This window comes from Pteropus alecto, unplaced genomic scaffold (genome assembly GCF_000325575.1).
Source record: "Pteropus alecto unplaced genomic scaffold, ASM32557v1 scaffold86, whole genome shotgun sequence".
In the NCBI taxonomy this organism is placed as follows: domain Eukaryota; kingdom Metazoa; phylum Chordata; class Mammalia; order Chiroptera; family Pteropodidae; genus Pteropus; species Pteropus alecto.
Window position 1 is genome coordinate 6,559,218 of NW_006442109.1, and position 23,715 is coordinate 6,582,932.

General features: G+C 35.7%; 1 protein-coding gene across 5 annotated transcripts in view; it reads left to right on the plus strand.

Annotated features, from left to right (window-relative positions):
* The window catches only part of MAP4K5 (mitogen-activated protein kinase kinase kinase kinase 5), a 92,842-nt gene extending 83,712 nt beyond the window's left edge, over window positions 1–9,130 (plus strand). For all 5 annotated transcript variants that reach the window (XM_015596028.2, XM_015596027.2, XM_015596029.2 and 2 more), the window contains 4 exons: window positions 524–616; window positions 3,101–3,171; window positions 5,390–5,445; window positions 7,489–9,130. In XM_015596028.2, coding sequence (XP_015451514.1) covers window positions 524–616; window positions 3,101–3,171; window positions 5,390–5,445; window positions 7,489–7,576 — 308 coding nt within the window. In that variant the 3' untranslated portion in view covers window positions 7,577–9,130. The remainder of the gene's footprint in view (window positions 1–523; window positions 617–3,100; window positions 3,172–5,389; window positions 5,446–7,488) is intronic.
* The last annotated feature ends 14,585 nt before the right edge of the window (window positions 9,131–23,715 follow it).

Genomic DNA, 23,715 nt, shown 5'->3' on the forward strand with positions numbered 1-23,715 from the left:
GTAAGCAGTAGAGAAGCAGGAAAAAACTTAATAGATATTGTTTCAGTTTTACAAATAATGTACTCTGGTTCTTAAAACCCACCTTATTTTTATGCAGCGAATCCTGCAAGTTGAAATTCACCCAAACTTGGAATTAAATTTGCAAGTTGGCAATATTTGCCATGTTTGATTCATTCCAGAATTTTTAAATTACTGAACCTTGCCCATAGGTGTTCAGTGTTATTTTTTAAATTGTTCTGCTATTGAATTTGCCTGTGTTTCTGTCCTAATTTCTAAACTGTTCAGTATATACTATATAAAGAAAAAAAATAGCAGTGGAATTGCCATTTAGTGAAGGAAGAACTCTTATACTATATGTTATAAAACATATTAATGATACTTTTCCACTGTGCATGCTTGAATCAAGACAAATGGTTGAACTTTATTAAAAATGTTCTTTATCCATGTAAAATCCATATATCTAGTTATATTTATTTTAACAGATTTGGATTTCCAGGCTTGACATGTTTTTTCTTTTTTTAAGAATTTGTAAAAATTGTTAATCTACAAGGAAAATTAAAATCAAGTAAGAAACTGGCCTCTGAGCTAACTTTTGATTTTCGCATTGAATCTGTAGGTAAGTCTTTTTTTTAATAATGCTATTAGAATACTTGGTTTTTTGTTCATTCTGTACCTAGGGTTGTGTAGCACTGTCTCATAGAAGTTTCTGTAATATAGAAATGTTGTCTGTGCTCATAAATGCAGTAGTCATTAACCATACCTGTTAAATACTTGTGCTATATTTTAAATTTTTTAAATTTAATTTAAATTTTAATGTAAATAGCCACATGTGGCTATTGCTATCATATTGGATGGTACAGATCTAGACCATAATAAATCTTTTATTATTGTTCCCTGAATATTTAAAACTTGAAATCATTTTTTAAATTTCTGTTTATTATTCCCTTTGCTTCATCAAGTGAATTAAACTTCTATGAATTCTTTCCAAATCATGAAGGTATTTGTGTGATATGATTAATGATATTAGATATGCTATAGTTCTTTGTTGGTAAGATTCTGCTTGGCGTGTGTTGAAGGTTATTGCTTTTAGGCCTACTTCTTTGTAAGTAACTACTTTCCTACAGGACTTGGAAACTAATGTGCCATTTTAATTTGCTTCCTTGTCAATGAGTGTTTTACTCTTTAACACTCATTGGTGTTATGGTAAAAAGTATTGTATTTTATTATTGTTTGCATCCTCATTGATTATATGTCAGTATTTTTATTATTGTTTGCATCCTCATTGATTATATGTCAGTATTTTCCCTAGGGGTGATAGAAAAGTATAGAATTAAATGTATATATACTTTTAAATACATGTTTCTCATTATTTAGACAGTTTTTTAATTTTAATATTTTTATGGTTTCTCAACTCGAGTTTTGCCTTGTCGCAAAATATGTTCACCCCTCTGTGTAAATATCTTACATAGAATAATTGCTTACAATTGCAAGATCTAATTTATTGAAGCAGAAAACCTAAATTTTCTGTAGCTGCCAGGACAAAAGGAACTTTGGAACTAGTTTCTTCTTTTACTTCTTTATGTCCTGGTTTTTGCATGCCAGTTTCTAAGATTTAATATTTTCAGTAGAGATTCTGCCATAGAGATTTTTAGTTCCTCTTCATTTAAACTGAAACACACTGGTACTTCAACTTTTTCATACATGCCAGTTTTTATAGGGGATTTTAATTTTTACACAAAAGTTTGTTCTTCCTAGCCTATCATCTCTCCTTACCATTGAACCTTGGAAAAATTACAAGGATCCTCCTGGGTAAAAAGAGTCCCTTTAAATAACCTTTTAAAAATAAAATGAGTAACTGGGTTTTGTATTCATTCCAGTTCGTGAAACTCATGTGATACTGTTATTGTAAAATATTTTTATTTTTATTTAGCAAAATTATGTTTTGAAGACATTCTTAACTTTTTTTTTTTACTGAGTCAGTATTCTAGTAAAAAATATAGCAATTCTCAATCACTTTCTCACTGCACCTTTACTGGCGTAGGGCATATGGCTAACTCTGCAACAATCAGATGGGTCCTCTCCCTCATTCTTTCTTCCTTACTCACTGCACTTTAATTACTCGAGCCCCTTGCCAGGAAGGGCCCAGAGGCTCTACTGCCTCCTCTAATTATGAGGCCTGTTCACTCTGTTTCTGAACTGCTAAATGACCCCATCTGTATTGCCTCATTGGGCCCAGGCCTGTGGTTGGCACCAAGCAGGACACAGAGATGGACAAAGCACAGTAAGAACAAGTTTCCCTCCAAGACCTTCAGGCTGCCATGGGAGCATGGGAGATGGGTGAGAGGATAGGTGGGGCTCTGACATGCCATGTAGTGGCCACACTGTGGAATCATTGTCGCTCCTGAAATCTGAAACTATTAGGAAGGTGGGCAAACTTGACTCAAATCTGTGAATCCACATGTGGGCATTGGGGCCTTCAGGCAGGGCAAAGGGCCAGGGAGGGTGCCCTAGAGGTCTGAGGAAGCTGGAGCTTGGGACTGCAGCAGTGAGTGCTATAATTGAGAGCCCCTCTGAATAAGAATTGGCTCTAAGATTATAAATATTCAGTGTGTGGTTAAATTTTAGATTGTGAGGTAGGTTTTGTTTTTCACTTTGTAATGGGGAAAGTATGAACATAAATAAAAGATGCTTTCTTAATAGCTGCTTCTAATTATATGACAATATTTAAATAACGATGTTTTTATCCAAAAATCCAATTGTGTATGTTATTATTTTATTTACCTAAGACAAAAGATAGTATATGAAAGAAATATTAATATGCTGACACCAACTCATCCGGAGTTAACCCACGTTTAAATGAATACCTTTTGTATATATCTTTATATCTTTGAAAACTTGCATGACCCTGCCTCAATAAATTATTTGAACTTAGGCATGGCTTAGCCACAAAAATGCTGGGAACTAATGGTCTAGACAGTGGAATTTTGCACCAAGCACTTGGGTAGCCCTACATTATCATTTGTTAAAAACAGTTAAGGAAAATGTATAATGAATCACTCTGTGCTTTATTTGAGTTTCAGTTCTCCCTTATCTTTTTTAGTATGTCTTCAAGACAGTGTGTTGGCTTTCTGGAAACATGGAATGCAGGGTAAAAGCTTCAAATCGGATGAGGTAAGGTTTCTCAAATTATCTTCGGTGATTCTCACAAAAGATTTTAAATGTTAAAATGTTTATACATTTTCTCTCTGAATGCACATTACTATGTTTAGTCCCTTTAATGCTATGAACTAGTAGAGCAAAATTGCCAGTATTATTCCATCAGATGTTCAGTTTTTTATTTATTATGTAATTCTCAAGGAATTGTCAAACATGAGTTTACACAATTCTTTTAATTTGTAATTTGTAAATATAGTTGCTAAACTTTCCTAAATTTAATAAGCCTTTTCCATCATCTAGAAATGTATAGCTTCTTTTTAATATTGTATTTAAAATTCTAAATTAATGTGTATTGGATGACAGGACTAAGGAAAAATCTAAGAAAATTATTTTAGTATATGTGTTGCTGAAGCGAGTACAAACCCTTAAGAAAATTAACTCATTCATTAAATATTTGAGTACCAACAACATGTGAGATATTATTATTATAGTACCATAAGGCATAGTGAAGTATAAATTATTTATATTTCAAGCCCTTATAACTGCGTTCTTGGCACTTTACAAATATTAGCTTATTTAAGGCTAATAATCCAGTGATGTTAGGTACTATACAGATTCCTATTTTTATAGGCAGAGTAGTTAAGTAACTTGCCCGTAGCTAGGTAGGAGGACTTGAAGGGTTTCCAAAAATCACTTTTAACTGAGAAAATCAGGATGCAGAAGATAGAACTTGGGCTCCCACCTCGAGAGATGAGTCCTAATAATTAAGACAATACTAACAGAGACATTTCTGTGTAATTTTTGTATACTATGGCCTCACAAACTTGTGAACTTATTTTCAAGCTTAAAGTTGTCTCTCTGAATTACCTTTAGTTTTATTTATGCTCTTACTCATATGTAACTGAGTGTTTCTATCTCTTATGTGAATGAGGAATTAGAAAGCTTCCAAGAGAAGATGACATAAATCTACTGTCTTTAAATATATCATTTTATCTAGTTATTGGCCCATGTCACTAAGTGTCACCAGGTCCCTGCATTTAATGAAGCCTGCAGTCCTACTTACTGCCATAAGATTAGTTGTCCTTAGATGCTACTTTGTTTCACACCTTTGGTTAGAAATCTGTAGCGCAATACCTGTTCACTATATCAAGAACAAATTTTACTTCCTGTTTTTAACTCATCTTGCTTACTTTTTTTGCTTATGTTTTCACACTTCAATTTGGGCCTAGCTGTAATATTCATAAAGTAATATTCAGCCACTCTAGTCCACGATGATTAGAATATTTCCGAACTTAATACTCTGAAAATTAGCTCCACCTTGTGTAGCACTTAATTTATTTTCTAACTCGTTTATTAATTCTGTCTTCCCAGCTAGACTGTAAATCCATTGTTAACAAGCTATTATATTTTTTTCATATCCGCACTGTCATAGTTTGAGTTCCTCCAAAAGCTGACCTTAAAACCAGGACTGACGTACGGGAGGTTTATGTGGTTATAGATCTCAAAAAACAAGTGATTGAGTGAGGAATGTAAGAAGGAGAGGGGCAAAAAGCCAACAAGGACACATTAATAAACTGGTTCCCACTATGGGCAACCAGAGCTTAATCCCATGCCAACTACTGAGGAATAGTATAGAACACACCTCAGAACTGATTGATTTGAAGATGGGGAATCTAATTTATAAACCAGCTGTTATCCCTGTTGGTTAATGGCTGCCCCCAGGGATGTAAACTCTACACGCTTTGGCGTGTAGTGCCTGTGCATGGCTGAGTGCCTTCTACAGCTTTGGAGAAGACAGAGCAGAGGGACATTGGCACATGGGAATGTCCATCGCAGCTGTGTTGCAATCTGTGCTGTGATAAGAAGGAAAGAGCGGGGGCTGTGCAGACCAGCAAACCTGTGTTCAAATCTTTGGTCTACCAATTATATGACTTTAAGCAAGTTACTTAACCTCTCTGAGCTTTAGTTTTTTTCTCCAATAATAAGGGAATTATAATACATACCACAAATAATTCGTCTGAGGAAAGTACCTGACTCATAACAGGTGTTGCATAAACGTTGTTTTAATTTTACTAATACACAGTCAAAAAATACTTCTTCCTGAAATTTATTTCATTTGAGGCGTTAACTATCAGAAATTATCACTCTGTTTAATAATCACTCTATCTAAATGATTTTTAAATTATTACTTAAATAATACTAAGGTATCACTGATAGGTGTTTTCTCTCATAGGTTACCCAGGAGATTTCAGATGAAACAAGAGTTTTCCGCTTATTAGGATCAGACAGGTAATAGTGTGATTGTTGTAATCACTGAAGGTGTTTGGTGGTTGTGTTGTTAATTATGCTGTCAGCTCATGATTGTGTTTCAAACAGAACTCAGAGGTTTTTCAGCATCTTTGAGAAATTTCCCTGTATCTTCATTGAGAGAGAGAATATTTTAATTAGTCAATTAAGCAATCTTTTGAGGATCATCATTCTAGAGATGGTGATACTCAGCCAAGACAAAATGTGTTAACATAGGCGTTTATGTCCCTAGTACCATGACACATTTCAGGTTCCTTTGTTTTCATCATTTCTTCCTAGCATGTTACCTACCTTCTATTAACTATTACTATTTAAATCCTACAGAATATACACCTCCTTACATTTGCTTTCATATCAGAAGATTTTCAGCTCAGTTTCTGATATCAGTCTAAATTACAGGGAATTAATGGGTCTCTGTGATAAAAATGAAAGAAAAATTCCAACCCATGCCATTTTATGAAAATATTTAGTAGCTTTTGTTCCCCAGAGTTTATACCACCTACCTCTACAGCTAGTAAAATACCCATTCCTTCCTATTTTTTCACCAAAAGTTATTACTGCAACGAAATTATTTATAGTAATATGCATTAGTCCCGAGGCAAGGATTGAGAACCTCTGGTCTTCAAATTCAGTGTAGTCACAAAGTAAGTAATTGCTTAAATATTAGACACCTTAAGGAAGGGGGGTGGTGTGGAGTTAGGACCCCATAAAAATTTTAAGAAGACATTTGTAAGGAGAAAAGAGGTGTTTTGAAAACTGGCAACTACCTTAGTGAGTAAGAAAGGTAAGCCCACAGAGCATGGCAACTTAGTAACTAGTCCTGCAAAAGAGAAAGAATTGAGGATCACCTGGTTAAAGACCCTAGAATAAGAAGCTCTCTACTTCTCGAGGAAGGGCAAAAAAAATTGTGGATCATCCAATGATCCTGGCGCAGATAGCACTTTAACAAGTCATAGTATGACAGAATTCTGCTTAATAGAGGATAGGTATCAGAAGCCATTTCTCTTAGTTACTTATTTCCTTCCACCCCTACCCCCAGAATTTTCTCCTTTAACTATTCTCTTTTTCTTTCTCTGTTCTCTGTCATGATTGCCCCCCAAAACTACTGTTTGTTTAGATCATTGCCTTGTTCTGGTTTTCTTACTTGGGCATCTTCTTGATTTAAGATATATGCCTTAACCAAAGTTTTTATTTTCTCTTCATTTTTAAAGTGGTTTTAAAATTTGTATTGTTTAAATATAGACATTTGTATCTAGAAGAAAAACCTTAAGTATGTCAAAATATTAAGGGTTAACCCTGGGCAGTTGGATTATAGGTAATTTTATTTTCCCCTTCTTTTCTCTAATATACAATATAAAGTATAAAGTACCTTATTTTCATTACAAAAGTAATAATATGCTAGTTGTAGAAAATTCATACGCTAGAAAAAATATGCACTCTATGTGTTTATACAGTTTTGCCTTCTAGACTTTTTTCTCTGCATGGATATATTATTTTTTATTCTGTTCTCACACCCATCAACTACAGTGTTAATCCTATGGTATGGCACTCTACTGATTTTTCTTCACTTGGTCCTTTGAACTCCTTCCCTGCCCATGTTCCATGGACAAAGGACATAGGCCCCATTTCATAATTTAAATTTTTCAAATACCTTGAAGAATGATTTAGATGCATGTCTCTTAGAAATCCTGTTTTATTCCCTCAGTCCTTCTTCTACCTTCTTCTTGTTGGTGTATATTCGAAAGCTTTTTATACCTTTTGTTGGCGTATATGAGTAATCCAATTCGTTTTTAGTTGGAATAAGATAGTGAGACTGTCCTGAGATGTCTTCAATGTTTTATATTTATAAACTCATCAATTCTTCTGCAGTTTTGTTTTTAAGCCATGAAGTATAAAGCTGTGATCTTTATGTAATCTTATGAGAATGTGAGCAATGATATTCATTCCTGGTTTGCTGTCAGTATTTAAAGCATGCAGTCTTTGGTTTTTCTCTTACATAAACCTTTTCTTTTGGTTTAATTGCAGGGTTGTCGTTTTGGAAAGTAGGCCAACAGAAAATCCTACTGCACACAGCAATCTCTACATTTTGGCAGGACATGAAAATAGTTACTAAGCAACAGAAACTGATCTGAAATGACAGGAAAATGAATATACTCCATTGAAAGCAAAAATATCTTAAGGAAATTCATTACAAACTACATTATGATTTGCTTTAATTGTTATGGGTTATATCTCAAATGATCTGTACTTTAAGGTAGAATTCAATATTTTCTGTAGCTGGAAACAGCTGTTTTATCTCTTGCCACTGTGTGGTGGTTATATCAAGTTTGCTTAATAAAAGCTATGAGATAAATAGTCCTTATAGTTCTGGGAAACACAGTCTTTAAAAAAAAAATGTTTGTAACAAGGGTGCCATGATATTTTTAGATAACAACTCACGTGATTATCTTCAAAGAGATAAATTTAGTGACAGTTTTCTCATTTTATACCATGTTTTATTCTTTTTTAATGAACATAATTTGATAAAGAAATTATCAAATAAGCCTATCACTTTTACTTTGGCCATTCTGTATGTTTTTGTAAAATAGAATATTTAATCCTTATTTATTAATCTCTTGCTGGAGTGGTGTAATGTATCTAACTTTTAGCAAAGGAGGGTTGCAGAGCAGCTTAAATTTTTTTTATAATGTATAAAAATTTTGTTTACCTTTTAAGAGTAGTACTTTGAAGAGTTAAAGACAGTGTGTTTGAAGATTCAGTACATACATGCAATTTTGTTTAACACAAGTATTTTATAATACAATATTATTCAGAATTGCCTTAAAGGGAGTTTTGTGTTTTCAACTATGAATAGCTTTAGGGAGTTATACAGAAAATATTGATGATGGTCGAAATATTGTTAGAAGAGGTGTGTATGTCTAGGTGTGACTACCATGTGTATGTATTCTTGACAAGCAGTATAATATACCTGTGATTCTTTTTTTACATTAGGGATAATGCATAAGAAATTAATCTTCATATATATTATTATCCCTAATGTAGGGGGGGTGAGAAGTGTTTAACTGCCCATGATATGTATTTTACTCATACTATACCAGCGGGGAAACTGTAAAGCAGCTACATGTGTAATCTTGGGGTTTTCACTTATGTGGGTATTCATTCTGAGTAGGTTTAAGAAAAAAAATTTTAATGAAATTGAATTCCTGATGGGATAGTATAAATATTATAAAACGAGTATTCTAAAAATAAGAAAGACTAAGGCCATTTTTGAGTTTGCTTCTCTTCTGCTATCGTTAGTATTCAGATTAAAGTGTCACACCGGTAGCTGTTGTCTGAATGCCTTTATGAGAACAGTTAGTTAGCATTGAGCTGATGAAGAAGGTGGTTAGCAATAGCAAACTATAGATTCATTTTGAGCAGTAACTTAAGAGGAAAAGAGTGTAACTATCTCATTTGGTCTTTAGCAGTTCTGTAAAATAGATAGTATCATCATCTCCATTTTTCAGATGAGGAAATAAGGTATTAACAAGGTTAAGAAACTTACCCAATTCACACAGCAAGTTAGTGGTTGAGCCAGACCATGAGTCTTGTGACTCTGTTCTTTTCACTATGCAATATGCAAACAATAAAATGTTATGCAAATAAAGTATTGTCCTTTAAAAATGTACATATGATTTTAGTAAGTGTGTGGCTGTTTATTTGGGGCATGTTAAATGGGGCTCTGGACTAAAGGGCACTGGATATAATAGATGGCAGGGTTTCCTACTCTCAAAACAGGAAATATTTACATACTGGATACAAAGACCAGTATCCTCCTTCTCTCACTGAATCCTGGCAGCCAGATCTTCCCATCCTAACAATATTAGAAGAGACTTCTCTGTGCAGTCTGGCCAGTGCAAGTAGAAAGACCTAAATAGATGTCCTAGCTAAACCGCCCAGCTAGATAACTCTACAGTGAAAATCAGAGTTGACAAGTGCACCCTCCCATGCATCCAGAACTTGCAGTTAGGTTTTTAGTCCTTTGCTATTAAACATGATTATACAACCAGGATTTATAAAACTTCTGAGGAAAGCCTCTAATATGAAAGAGAAAAAAACAATTGGGGAAGAAAAGCACTTAGAGGAAACAGACTATACAGGATGAAGTAAAAATCAAGAGAAAAGATATCTTCAGAAGGATGTTGCAACTATGAATCAAGAGTAGGAGACTAGAAAAAGAAGCTTTCAAAAAACAAAAAGACCTTTTACAAAATATGATAGCATACCTGAATAATTTAACAAAGTTTAGAATATGAAGTTGAACTTTCTCAGAAAATCAAAAAGAAATGGAAATATTGGAGAATAAAAGGTTAAGAAAATTATTATAGCCCAAGAGGCCCAATATCCACAATCTCCCAGTGATCCAAAATGAACAGAAGAAATTAGAGTATTTCAATAAATTTTTCCAGTACTAAAGAACTTAAGATTCTAGATTGAAAGAATGCAGTGGATGAAGAGGTGGGGAAAAAAATGTACTCCAAGACACATCATTATGAAATTTTAGGGACACTGGGGTCAAAGAGAAGATCTGCTGTTTCCAAAGAAAAAAAGGGAAGGTCAAATACCAAGGAATAAGAATCAGAATCGCTTCAAATTTCAACAGAAACAGTGCCTTCAAAATTCAGAAAGAAATTTTCAACCTAAAATTCTGGATCCAAATAAACTATTAAGCAAAACTAAGAGTACAATGAAAATATTTTTAGTTGTACAGGGTCTCAAAAACTTTACCTCCCACAAGAGTCTTTCTCAAGAACTTACTAGAAGGTGTGCTTCATAAAAATACGGGCATAAACCCAGCAAAATGAAGACAAGGCACTGAAAATGAGATCCAAAGCAGGAGATAAACGAAGGAAATCCTCAGATGATGGGTGATGGTGATGGGATGTCCAAGGATGACACTACACCAGGCATAGAAAATAAATTGAAGCATATCCAAAGGTTCTGGAGAGACTTTCAGAAAGATCAATAAACAACTGATGCATCTCAGTATCTTAAGAGTTTGACAACTAGCAGAGTGAGAGGTTCCTCCTTAAACAGCCTGAGAAAAGAACAAGGATAACATTTACTTTAGAGACCCCAGAAAATAGGACTGTCAGGAACTTGTGATATTGAAATGGGGAAAGCAGAAGATCAATATAAGGATGCAGTTGAGGTCATTGCTGAGTAGACAATGGCAGCTTGATTCCACCAGGTCTTCTGATAGCTCCCACAATTCTCTTAAAAGACAAGTGGATGGAACATTCACCAACAGACTTTCAGTCCTCACTGGTTGATTTGCTGCCAGGGGGCATCATCTAAAGTACCAAGCTGCAGCTTGTACTTGGGTCAAGTAGGTTCCTTAAATATTTGAAGGCCCTGAGGCAGAAAATTGAATATAAGATAAATATGAGATTATATTGAACTACCCACTATCTCTGTGGCCAAAATCAGAAGTAGGTGGAAAGGATTTTCTTCAAGCCCCCAGGGTTCAATCGGTGATCATATTTTTTTTTCTAAGATAAACATCTAAAATGAAATCAAACAAAAAACTGGCAGTTATTAACTCCAGGAAAGCAAAATGTTGTATTAGAAAAGTAAACTATGACCAGTGGTTGAATAGCGTAATAACTGTTAACAACAAATATTAATCTAATCAAAATTGTAGCATATTGGGAGAGGACACGATGCTTTGGAGGTGAGGTAGAAAAGTTATCTAAATCATCTTCCACAGTGGGAAATCAGTAGATAGTACCTAAAAATTAAAAATCAAGAATTAGCTTATTCAGTGACAAGAAAAGTAATCTGCTAAAAGAAGGAAAAGTTGTGTTGCTGGAGGAGAGACATGGAGAGTCATGCTTTTTTTGGTGGCAAATCTTATAGGACTATTTGGTTATGTACATGTCTATATTTGATTAATGCAAAAGAAAATTTTAACTTCAAGAAAAACATGTTTATTACATGACAGCATGCATAAACGTAAAACAAGTCCAGCTTCTTATACTATATCTTACACAGAGTAGGCAAATATTAATCGATTATAGCTAATCTATGCATAATGTAGAATGCTACAAAGTAACTGGAGGCAAAGGAAACTAAATCCAGAAGGTCTTGTGAGAAAACGTTTTCATCAAACTACGATTTTTTGGCTAAGCCTCCTATTCAGCCTTCTTTCCCACTACCCCACCAGTCAGCCTGGAATACTGGCACACAGAGGCAGTGATCACTCCATCTTCATTGCTTGACTCATAATGTCTCTCCAAGCCTGAAACTGATTTTTCGCCAAAAATTTAAATCCTTTACTTCACTCAAAGCACAGTTCAAGCCATAACTTTTACATGACAGCTCTAGCTGCTTAACCCAGACTTTCTGGTTTTCAGAATTTCTAAAGCACATGGAGATGACACGTTTCAGTGTAACAACTGTCACATACCAGCCAAACCACTTAGGGCTTACCTTAAACAACTCAACGTGTCTAGGCCTCCATCTTCTTTTCTGCTAATTGGAAATAATGGCCACTTCATGTGGGTGTTAGGAGAATTAAGTAAGCTGTACATTAAAGTTTCTTGCTCATGGTTAGAAAAAAAAAAAGTCAGATCCTTTATTTTTCACCAAGTAGTTCATTAAGGGCATAAAGGGTACATTTTCATTCTTTGTTCCTTTCAGTATGTTACACATAGATGGTCTTTTATCATGGGGCTTTTGTATTCTGCTTTTTTCAAGTTCCTTGTGTGCTTTTTCTTTAGAGAAATTGCTGATATCTTGTGTCAAAGATCCAAGAAACTCTCATACCCACCCTAGCAGAAGAGGTCATTTTAGGTTTTAGTGAGAATTTTAAACTGTCCCTAATGGTTCTTACTTAGGAGAAGAGTAAGAAATATTTGTTAAAAATTTAGATTGACATTAGGAATGAGTCAAAAATTTTCAATCTCAGCACTTACTATTCATTGTACTGGAGGTCCTAGTCAGTTCAATAAATCAAGAAAACAAATAAAAATGAAAAGATTAAAGATTTGGAAAGGAATAAAAATGCCATTATTTGCAAATAAACTGAGAAATTATAAGTGAATTTGGAAAAGCAGCTGGATGCACTCTACATAAAGAACAATTATATCCATACACCTGCAATAAACAAAAATTGAAATTTTAAAAGGTTAGCATTTACTATATAGGAAACCATCAAATACCTAAGAAGTAATAAATGAGTACAAGATCTCTATACTTAAAACTAGAAAACATCACTAAATTTTTTAAAAAAAGACCTAAATAAATGACAGATGATGCCATGTTAATGAGTTCAAAGATGTGATATTGTAAAGATGTCAGTTGATTTAATTAAAGATTCAGTGTAATCCAAGAAGGTATTTTATGGAAATTGACAAGCTGATTCTAAAATTACATAAAATGCAAAGGGCCAGGAATAGTCTAGGCAATCTTGAATAAGAAAACCAAACTTAGGAGTCTTAGGCTACCAGAGTTCTGATAAAGCTGCTACAGTAGTTAATTAAGGTAGTGCGACATTGGCATGCATACAGACAAATACAATTAGGAGTCCAGAAACAGACCCATACTTAGTCACCTCATGTATAACACTGCAGTAAAGTGAAGGAAAATACAGCCTTTTCAATAAATTTTATTGAAGATAATGGATAATCAAATGAATCAACTACACAATAAATGAAAATAAATACCAAATAGATTGTAAATAATTTAAAATATATAAAACCACAGCTTTTTAAAGAAAAGAACATCTTCACGAACTCGTAAGCAAATTAAACCTTTGACTATAAAAGAAAAAGTTGGTAAGATGAGCTTAATTAAAATTAGTATGCTTTGTTCATCTAAGGACACCTTTGCAAGAATGAGAAGATAAGCCATAGAATAGAAAAGAGGCTTGCATTACATATGTCCACAAAAGACCTACCTAGAAGATACAAAGAACTAAAGAAAAAGGCAAATAATCCAATAGAAAAATGGCCAAAAGATTTTGAACAGGCACGCCGCAAAAGGTAACATCCAAGTAGTCAAATATGATTTCAACTTTCTTGGTTATCAGAGGAATGAAAATTCAACAATGCCATACTTTTACACACCCACCAAAATGGCTAAAATGAAAAAGAGAAGTATTGGTGAGCTAGTGAAGAAATGGGTGCTTGCTAGTTGGAATGTAAAACAGTGCAACACTTTGGAAGACAGTTGGGCAGTTTCTTAAAAATGTTAAGCAGATTTATTATATGACCCAGCAATTCCACTTGTAGGTACCTGCGCAAGAGAAAACATGTCCGCACAAACACTTGTATGCAAATGTCCATAGCAGCATTATTCATAATAGCCAGAAAGTGGAAGGAACCCAAATATCCACCAACTGGTAAATGGATTCACAAAATGTCATATTCATGCATTGTAATACCATTCAGCAAGAATCCATTCCAGTTAGGTCGGACCAACTGGAGCCACTCGGGGGAGAATGAACAGTAGAAGGAAAACAAACTTCCTTCTCGTTTCTTGCCCTCCCTTAACTAGAAGTTCCTAGCTCCAGCTTCTTTCAGCCCTTTCAAAACCAGCTTTATTATGCATCTTCAGCAGTGGCCAGGCAGCAGCCCCTCCTCAGCAGTCAGAGAACCCATATTGTGTGTGGGTCTTCTCTGAGCCCACACATTGTAGTAACCCCAAACTTTACCGCTTTGTTCCTCTAAGAATGCTTTACCAATGTCATCTGAACACTCTTGATATTTATTGTGCATCCATGATTCACATTATATTAAAAGCTAAATCCTGTCTTCTCAACTTGAAACGTGTGTATGCGTGTGTGAGATTTACACATATGCACTTTCCTTTATCAAACTGTCTCTATTTAATATTAAGATAGTAATGGTGTAACCAAACTACAGAAAACTTGAAATATTTTTTTAATTGTTAGCCTTTCCATATATAACTCCAACATGCAAATAATTTAAAGTAATACATATACCACACTTTATACTTGCTTGTATTAAGAATTGCCACACTATTCTAATTATTTATATTTCTGTCTTCCACTCTGGAATCAATGCCTGAGGAAAGGCCTGTATGTGTAATTCAACTTGGTACCTACACTATGTTACAGGAAATCGTTCCTCACTAAATAATTAATTTCCATTACTATCATTATCATTGAGTACAAACAGGGACAAAGAATCTTTTTCCTGTGAATTCATACCTTTCTTGTGGCATTACTTGTACCAATATCCTGATGTGGTATTGTGTAGAGAACATGTTCTTATGATTTCTGAACATTCTTTGGACTGAATTAAGGAAATGAATAGCAGGGAGTGACTAATACCCTAAAGGCTTCTCCTAGTGCCAGAACTGGAGTTTATATAACTAAAGCATGGAATATAGAAAGGAAATTACACTTCAATCAACAGTAGAAGTCTAGGTATATCCTGTCCATATCAGGAGAGAATTTCAAGACACTTAAGCAATCTACAAAATCTTACCTGCCACTCACTGCATAATGGTTTTTAATGAGTTCCATCTTATAGTAGTCATAAATATTATATTGTGTGTATTTTACTATTTAAAAAGTAGAGAGTACCAAGTGCTTGAATGGATATGGAGCAACTGGAACTCTCATATATGGCTGATGAGAATGCAAAATGGTATAGCCATTTTGAAAAACCATATGTGAGTACCTTAGAAAATTAAACATATATTTACCATATAATCAAGCCATTTCTAGGTATTTACCAGAGAGAAATAAACACACATGCCCACAGAAAAACTTATTCACAGCCAGGAGCCAGGGATGGGGGAAAAGCAACATGTAGCCTGATTTTATCGATGTGAACATCCAGTTGTGACATTGTACTGCAGATTTGCGCGATGCTATCATTGGAAGAAACTGAGTAAAGATTTCATGAGATCTCTGTAATTCCTTACAACTATATGTGAATCTACAATTATCTCAAAATAGAAAGATTAATTAAAAAAAAAACTAAAAAACATTCCAGACCAATGCAGGAAGTAATTTTTCTAGTTTCACACAGTCAAAAAAGGGTAGAACCCAGCTAGGAACCCAAGTCTGACTTGCCCTACATCACATGCTGTCTGTCTCCATTCTTAACGATTATCCCATGAGCAGCCAGCAGCAGAATGTGGTGGAAAGAGGGCAGTGGGAAACACGGGCTTCCCAAACAGACTCCTAGGAGTATTACTTAGAACTCTCTGTGACTAGAAAGAAGATGATTTTCCTTGATTGATAAGCCTTAAGTGAACTTATAAATTTACATATGTCTTCATTAAAGTATGGGATACATTTTACTAATAAACGAAATTCCCATCTGAACAGAAAAATTAGTATACTGAGATTATTACTATCATGATGATAATAATGAGCGCTAATGTGGACATAGCGCTCATTTAATCTTCACAACAGCTTTAAGCCATAACTAATTTCTATGTTGCAGCTGCCACAAATGAAGCATAAGGAGGTCGAGTAACTTGCTCTGGTTCTAGATGGTTCATTAGCAGAGCTGGATTTGATCCCAGGTAGTCTGGCTCTAGAGCTCATGCTCTTAACTGGGAAAATCAGGTCAGATGATATTGTAGAAAAATAAATATGTTGCTGTTTAAGGTGAAGGATTGCTTATTGTTTGGAATGAATATTGTTTAAATAAAATTTTTTTACAAGAACCTACACAGTAATATCTCACTACCAGTCTTTGAAGATGAGCCATTCCTGTGAAAAGTATTTACAGCAATAGGTTTTCTGCCTGTGGTTGTAACTATGACCTTCGTGGCATGCATGCAGCTTAAAGATGACCTTATGAAACTATTTAGATCTTTTTGGTCAACAGACGCCTAAAAACTCAATGGTTGACATGGGAAATGTATCTAGGGTACCAGAGGTTTCTGTTTGTACAAGAGTTGTTTAGATACCAATGAATACACATCACAAAGTTTCTTTAAAAGAAGGAAAAGTTGAGAGGACTCGTAGTATTAACAACGTTCAAGAAATGGATGCATTTCTAAAATAATCTGTATGAAAAGAAATCTCACTAAAGTAAAGAATATTTTTAAAATGCAAATAATTCATTTTTCCTGTTCTTTTCTCCCTTCTTTCCTCATCTTGTCATGCACATGAATGTTCCTATTTTGATATAAAAGCAGGTTTATATTTCTTTAACCACACAATTAGAGCTGTCTAATTTGAAGCCACAGTGTGGTACAAAGAGTACAACTGAGAATTGAGACCCAGGTCTTTACGCCTGTTTGTTGCTTAGAACAAATTTATTTTTTGACTCTAGACGAGTCATTTAAATTTCCTGTATCTGTTTCCTCAACTACCATTTGCACCCTGCCTCCTTCACGGGCCCTTCCGAAGTACTTTGAAAAGCAAAAAGTACAATGTAAACACCAGCCCTTCAAGTTCTATCTAGTTTCCTCCGGGAGGAAAGCCACAGAGTGATGGGACAGAACCGGATCCACGCATTGATACAGTGCTGGATCTTGGGAAAGTCACTTCCCACTTCCCAGTGCCGGAAGTGGTGTCCGACGCGTGTCTGCGCTCAATAACAGTCTGCTCTCCAAACAGCTCTCTCAGTCACAGCGTTAGGTTCTTTCTTATTTATTCAGTCTCATAAATTTGCCTTTTGAAATTTACCTTTGCCCTAGAATTTTATGATTCAAAAGTCATAAAAGCACAGAAATGTACTTATAGTGCCTAATGAGTAAGTATGGTTAACAATCAACTGTCCAACGTGGCAAAGAGATGTACGCTTTGAAGTTCTGAGACTTACTTCCAGAAGAAGGATAGTTTTATACATTGACTGGAAAATGCAAAGTGTTGTGGTTGTTAAAGGAAGACAGAAAGGAGTTTTTAGAAGAGGTATTTTAAAAGGATGGCTTGACATATATAAAATGCAATAAGTATTTAAAGGGAAAAGTACAAAATAACTAAGGTTATGTTAATTAGGAATGAAAACACTTTATGTGGCTGGGTTTTGTGACTGTTAGCAGTGACTGGTCAGGAGGAACTTGGCTGACACCTGGCTTCTCTTTAGGTTGTTGTGTATCGGGACTGGACCAGCGTTCTGCACCATTGTCAGCATTCTTGGGCATCTGAGGACAGAGGACCTTTCTGCAGGTGTTCTTTGTTGTTGTAACTCTATTCACCACTGCCAGAATGTGGGTTTGGAAATTGGAGGAGGTGGATTTGAAACCTGCCTTCAGCCTTGGATAGCTGGGTGGCCTTGTCTTCACTGACCAACCTCCCAGAGTCTCAGCTTCTTTTATAAAATGGGACACTTAACAATTCCAACCAGTTAATTAATCCAACCATGTAAAATTGTTATAAAGATTAGAAATAATGTGATTATTGAGCCTGAAACATAATGCCCCTAAATAGCAGTTATTAACTATTTTCTGTATGTTCCCTGGACACTATTTCCTTTCTAAACCCACTTAAAGTGGGGAGAGTAAATTCAAGTATTTCCTGAAGCGGCTTTATAGTGTCATTTTAAAATCACTGTGACTCAACTCTCTTTTCCTAACAGGAAACATAATTAGAGGGAAAAAAGCTTCAAGCATTGCCTCTGGGTTCAGCATCAGTGTTGTGCCCGTCTTCATGGAAGTTTGTGCTCCAGAGTGTTGGGGCTGCACACAGATGAAGTTACTGAGCTACTGTGAGAAGGAAGCACAATGACAAGATCCATCTCTCTGGCAGCTTAAAAAAAGAGGGCACTACACTCTGTGTTATAAGTACTATGGGACACTTAACTCCCAATAAGTACTATGGGACACTTAACTCCCAATGTCCTATACATTAACACAAAGATCCTGACAACCACTCCTCTGCGTTAGGTTGCATTAGCATATTGGTGAGGAGCAAAGTTCCTGGAGTTAGACTGCCTGCGTTCCAAATATTGATGCCCCTCTCCTAGGGTAGTTGTGAGGCTCATGTATAAAATATACTTAGCAAAATGTCTGCTGTGAAGCAAGCACCAGCTAAATAGTTATTGTAATTGTCGTTTAGGCAATAGTAATTATCTTGCACAAGATCAAACACCATTAAGAAGGCAGAAATCCTGGTGTTCTGACTCCGAATTCCAGGCTTTTTCTCTTACCATGTCATACTCTACTGAATGCATATTGCTTCCTTGAATGATTAAAATTCCACAGGACTGTTCATGTTATCCCAGGGACGCTGAAGTATGTTCTCTGATTATGCAGAACTGCAAATGAAAGACCACTGTAAGTGGAAAATAATAATGTTGTTTCACTGTTCTTTGCACTTTCTTAAGAAAAAGAGCAAACATATCAGACCATTCCTCAGCTTCCCAAGAACTAGACTTCACAAGAGTTATAATTTTTGAATATCAAAACCAATTTCAGTTCTGCCAACTGAAAGGACTGCCTGCGATATGACAGGATAGAGACCATAGTTTCTTCTCTGTTTGGTGCTAAATGGTGACATCAACTGTTTGTCTCCCTTTCAAAGCTGTTCTCTCATATTTTAACCCAAACAAAACAACTGGTGCAGCTGCAAGACATGCTATCTTTCTGGTTCACTGCTGACTTGGGCATAAATAACTGGTACATTGGCTCCCTACTTCTACTACCACTGGGCTTGGCACAGTCCCAGGCTCCTTGGGTACTGAACCATAAAGTTAATTTTACAGACTAACTTTAACCTGGTATGAACTTCAGACAAGGTAGCTCTGGAGAAATTCATGTTGACTTTCTCAGCTCTGTGTTATAAGTACTATGGCCAGACAATTTTTAATTGTCAAAAAGAAACATTCAACATATACCATATTCTGGGCCATAAAACAAACCTCAGTACATTTCAAATAATTTAAATCATATAAAAGTATTTCTCTATAAACAATGGAATTCAATTAGAAACCAGTAACAGAAAGATATCTGGAAAATCCCCAAATAGTTGGAAATTAAACAACACACTTCAAAATAACCCATGGGTCAAATAGGAAGTCACGAGGGAAATTAGAAAATATTTTGAGCTGAATGAAAATGAAAATACCACATATCAAAATTTGGGGAATACATTTAAGGTGGTGCTTGGAGGAAAATTTATGGCACTAAAGGCTTATATTATAAAAGAAGAAAGATCTAAAAGTAATTGTCTAAGCTTCCATCTTAAAAAAAAAACAACAACAAGAAAAAGCACCTAAAAACAAAGCAAGCAGAAGGAAAAAATAATAGAGCAATTAAATCAACAAAATTGAAAACCAGAAAAAACATAGAGGAAATCAATTAAATTAAAGATGTTTCTTTTAAAAGATCAATAAAATTGAAAAGCCTTAGTCGAAATGATCAGGAAAAATTTACGAATATCAAGAATGACATAGGGAGCACTACTATATATCCTGTAGACACAAAAAGATAACAGTGTAATGTTATTCTATATGAACAACTTTATGCCTATAAATTCAATAAAATAGACAAATTCCTTGACAGACACAAACTACCAAAGCTCACTTGAGAAGAAACATATCCTGAACAGTCCTATATTTTATTAAAGAAATAGAATTTGTAATTAAAAATATTTCAGCAATAGAAACTCTAAGCTCAGGTTGCTTTACTGGCAAATTCTACCAAACATTTAAGGAATAAATAATATCAATTTAATGTAAACTTCTACAGAATATAAGGGTGGGGGAAACCACTTCCCAACTCATTTTATGAGATCAGCATTACTGTGTTACCAAAACTAGACAAAGACATTACACAAAAAGAAAACTACAGATCAGTATGTCACAGTAAAATTAATGCAAAAATCCTCAATAAGGTATTATTAACCACAATAGCGAAGATATGGAAACACCCTAAGTGCCCATCAATTGATGCCTGGATAAAGAACTATGGTACATACATACAATGAAACATTACTCAGCCATTAAAAAAAAAATGAAATCTTATCATTTACAGTAACATGGATGGACCCAGAGAGAGAAAAATAAATACCATATGATTTCACTTATATGCGGAATCTAAGAAACAAAAAAAACAAACTAAATGAAAACAGATTCGCAGATACAAAGAACAAACTGGTGATTGCCAGGGAGTTGGGAGACTGGGTGAAAAAAGTGAAGGGATGAATAAGTACAAATTAGTAGCTACAGAACAGTCACGGGGATGTAGAGCACAGCATAGGGAATATAGTCAATATAATTGTAATGGCTATGTGTAGTGTCAGATGGGTGCTAGAGTAATCAGGGGGATCACTTTATAAATTATATAAATGTCTAAACATTGTACCGTATACCTGAAACTAATATAAAATAATTTTAAAAATAAAGTAAAAAAAAAAAAGTATAAATTGGTAGTTACAGAATGGTCATGAGAATGTAAAGTACAGCATAGGAAATATAGGCAATAATATTGTAATAACTATGTATGGTGTCAGATGGGTGATCACTTAGTAAGTTACATAAATGTCTAATCACTGTGTTGTATACCTGAAACTAATATAATATTGTATGCCAACTGTAATTGAAAAATAAAAAAATTATTATTTTAAAAAAAGTATTACTAATCAACTCCAGCAACGTAGAAAAATGATAGAATATAATAATCAAGTTGGTTTTATCTCAGAAATGCAAGGCTGGTTTCAACATTTAAAAATTAAATGTAATTCACTACATCAACAGACTTAAGAAAAATCATATGATCATCTCAATATAGAAAAGCATTTGACAAAATTCAACATCGATCCATTACTAAAAAAAAAAAAACCTCAGCAAATTGGAATTAAAATGAACTTTCTCAGTCTAATAAAGGGCTTCTGTATTAGTTCTATTGGCTGCACAACAAATAACCCTAAACCATAAATATCAAACATTTATTATCTCACAGTTTCTGGGGGTCAGGAATTCAGATATGACTTAGCTAGGTGCCTCTGGATCAGTGTCTCTCATAAGGTTGAACTTATGTTTTTCAGCTGGGGCTACAGTCTCATCTGAAGGCTCACTAGAAGTGGTAGAAGGAGAGATGGAGGGGAGGTCTACTTCCAAGTTCAGTCATAGTTGTTGGCAGGATTTAATTTCTCATGGAATATTGGACTGAGTGCCTAAGTTCTTAATGGCTATTGGCTTCCTCAGTTCCTTGCTATAGGGCAGCTCACAACATGGCATCTGTACTCCCTCAGAGAAAGCAAGCAAGAGAGCATAAAAGAGTTCGCCAGGTGAAAATCACAGTCTCTCTGTAACCTAACCTCAGAAGTGCTATTACATTACTTTTGCCATATTCCATTCCTTAGAAGCAAGTCACTAGGTCAAGTGTATACTGAAGGGAAGGGGAGCACATAAGGGCATGACCATCAGGAGGCAGGGATCAGTAAGGGCCATCTTAGAGGCTGCCTACCACAAAGAAATCTAGTTAGCATTATATCTAGAGGGGCAAGATTGAATGCTTTCATCCTAAAATCAGTAATAAGGATATTTACTCTTCCTACTCCTATTTGAGATCATACTGGAAGAACTATCAAGTGCAATAAGGCAAGAAAAAGAAATAAAAAGTATACCAGTTAGGAAGAACTAAAACTGCCCCTATTTGCCGATGACATGCTTGTCTACATAGAAAATCCCAAGGAATATATAAAAACTTCCTAGAATTTATAAGTGAGAAAACATCCTGATGGCAAATAAGCATATGAAAAACTGTTCAACGTTAGTCATTAGGGAAAGGCAAATTAAAGCCACAAGACCATTATCCACCAATTAGAATGGTTGGAATTAAAAGAACTGACATACTAAGTGCTGACAAAGATGCAGAGTAATTGGAACATTGCTGACAGGAATGTAAAATAGTAGCCTCTTTGAAAACATTTTGGAGTGACTTACAATAACATATACTTATCATATGATCCAGGAGTGCTCCTCCTAAGTATTGTTTTTCCAAAAGAAATGAAAACAGATGTTCACACAAAAGACCATGCATGAATGTTTATAGTGGTTTGGTTTATAATCATCAAAACTGGGAACAACTCTAATGTTCTTCAACTTGGAATGGATAAACAAGATTATGGCACAGCCATACAATGGAATATTACTCAGTAGTAATAAAAAGGAATGAAATACTGATACATGCAACAAGATGGATGAATCTCAAATCATCATGTTAAGTGAAAGAAGCTTAGCTCAAACGGTTATATAATATATAATTCCATTTATATGACATTCTAGAAAAGGCAAAACTATAGAGACAGAAAACCCATCAGTAGCTGCCATTTTCAAACAGTTACTGGTGGTTCACAGGTGATATCTAGTCCACTCCAGGATCCCATCTACTTCATTTTCAAGGCAGTCACCAATCCCTCTCCTCCCAGTTCCGCTGCTATATGAGACAGATTTACATTTAGTGGCATGCTGCTTGGCATGGGATTGGTCCCTGTTTCATAGACAGTTTGTTAATTTTTCCTCCTCAGATATTGTTTCCAGGGCAAACACCCACCTCAGTGCTGGGAAGATGGAATGGGATAGATAATAAAGTATTGAGGCAATCTGCCCAGTGGCAAATTACCTTATTTCATGATTTCCCCAGATCCATTAACTTCCTACCATTGTGCACAGACCTGAGCGAGTAGGAGCCAGTTGGGCTATGGATGCAGGCTCTGTAAACCTTCATCTCCCACATGAGAGGGCCCATTTGTAGTGCAAGTCAGTGGTCAAGGGGCACCTTCACCGTCCAAGCCAGTAGAGGGAAGTGCTGACTTCCTTCGCCTTTCTCTCCCTGTCTTTCATTCATTCATTCATGCATTCATGCATTCATTCATTCATTCATTCACTGGATGCTAGGTCACTGATCAGGACAGACACAGAAGCTGCCCTCAAGCATAGCAGAGAATACAGGAGAGTAATTAGAGTTTGTTACACGGTGTGGGACCGGCTATGCCCGTGCAGTAGAGACTGCATGGGGGTTGAGGGGGACTCCTAGCGCAGGCGTCTCCCCAGCACTTCGCTACGGCTGCGTTTTTCCCGACCTGCTGGAATTTGCAATCTTGCCAGCCTCCTCTCCCGGCAGAAGGACGTGCAGGGCCCCAGGCCCACTGTCTGAACAGCTCCTTCAGGGACCGAGGCCACCCACCAGAGCCCTTCCCTGCAGCTAGGACTGCGGCCAGGTCCAGGAGGGAAACCCGGGCGCGGCGGCCCCGCCCAGGCCAGCCCAGAGCGGGGACCGGTTCCCATAGGGATCGAGGGCCCGGCCGGCGGGGAGCGCAGCTGGGCGAGAGCCGGC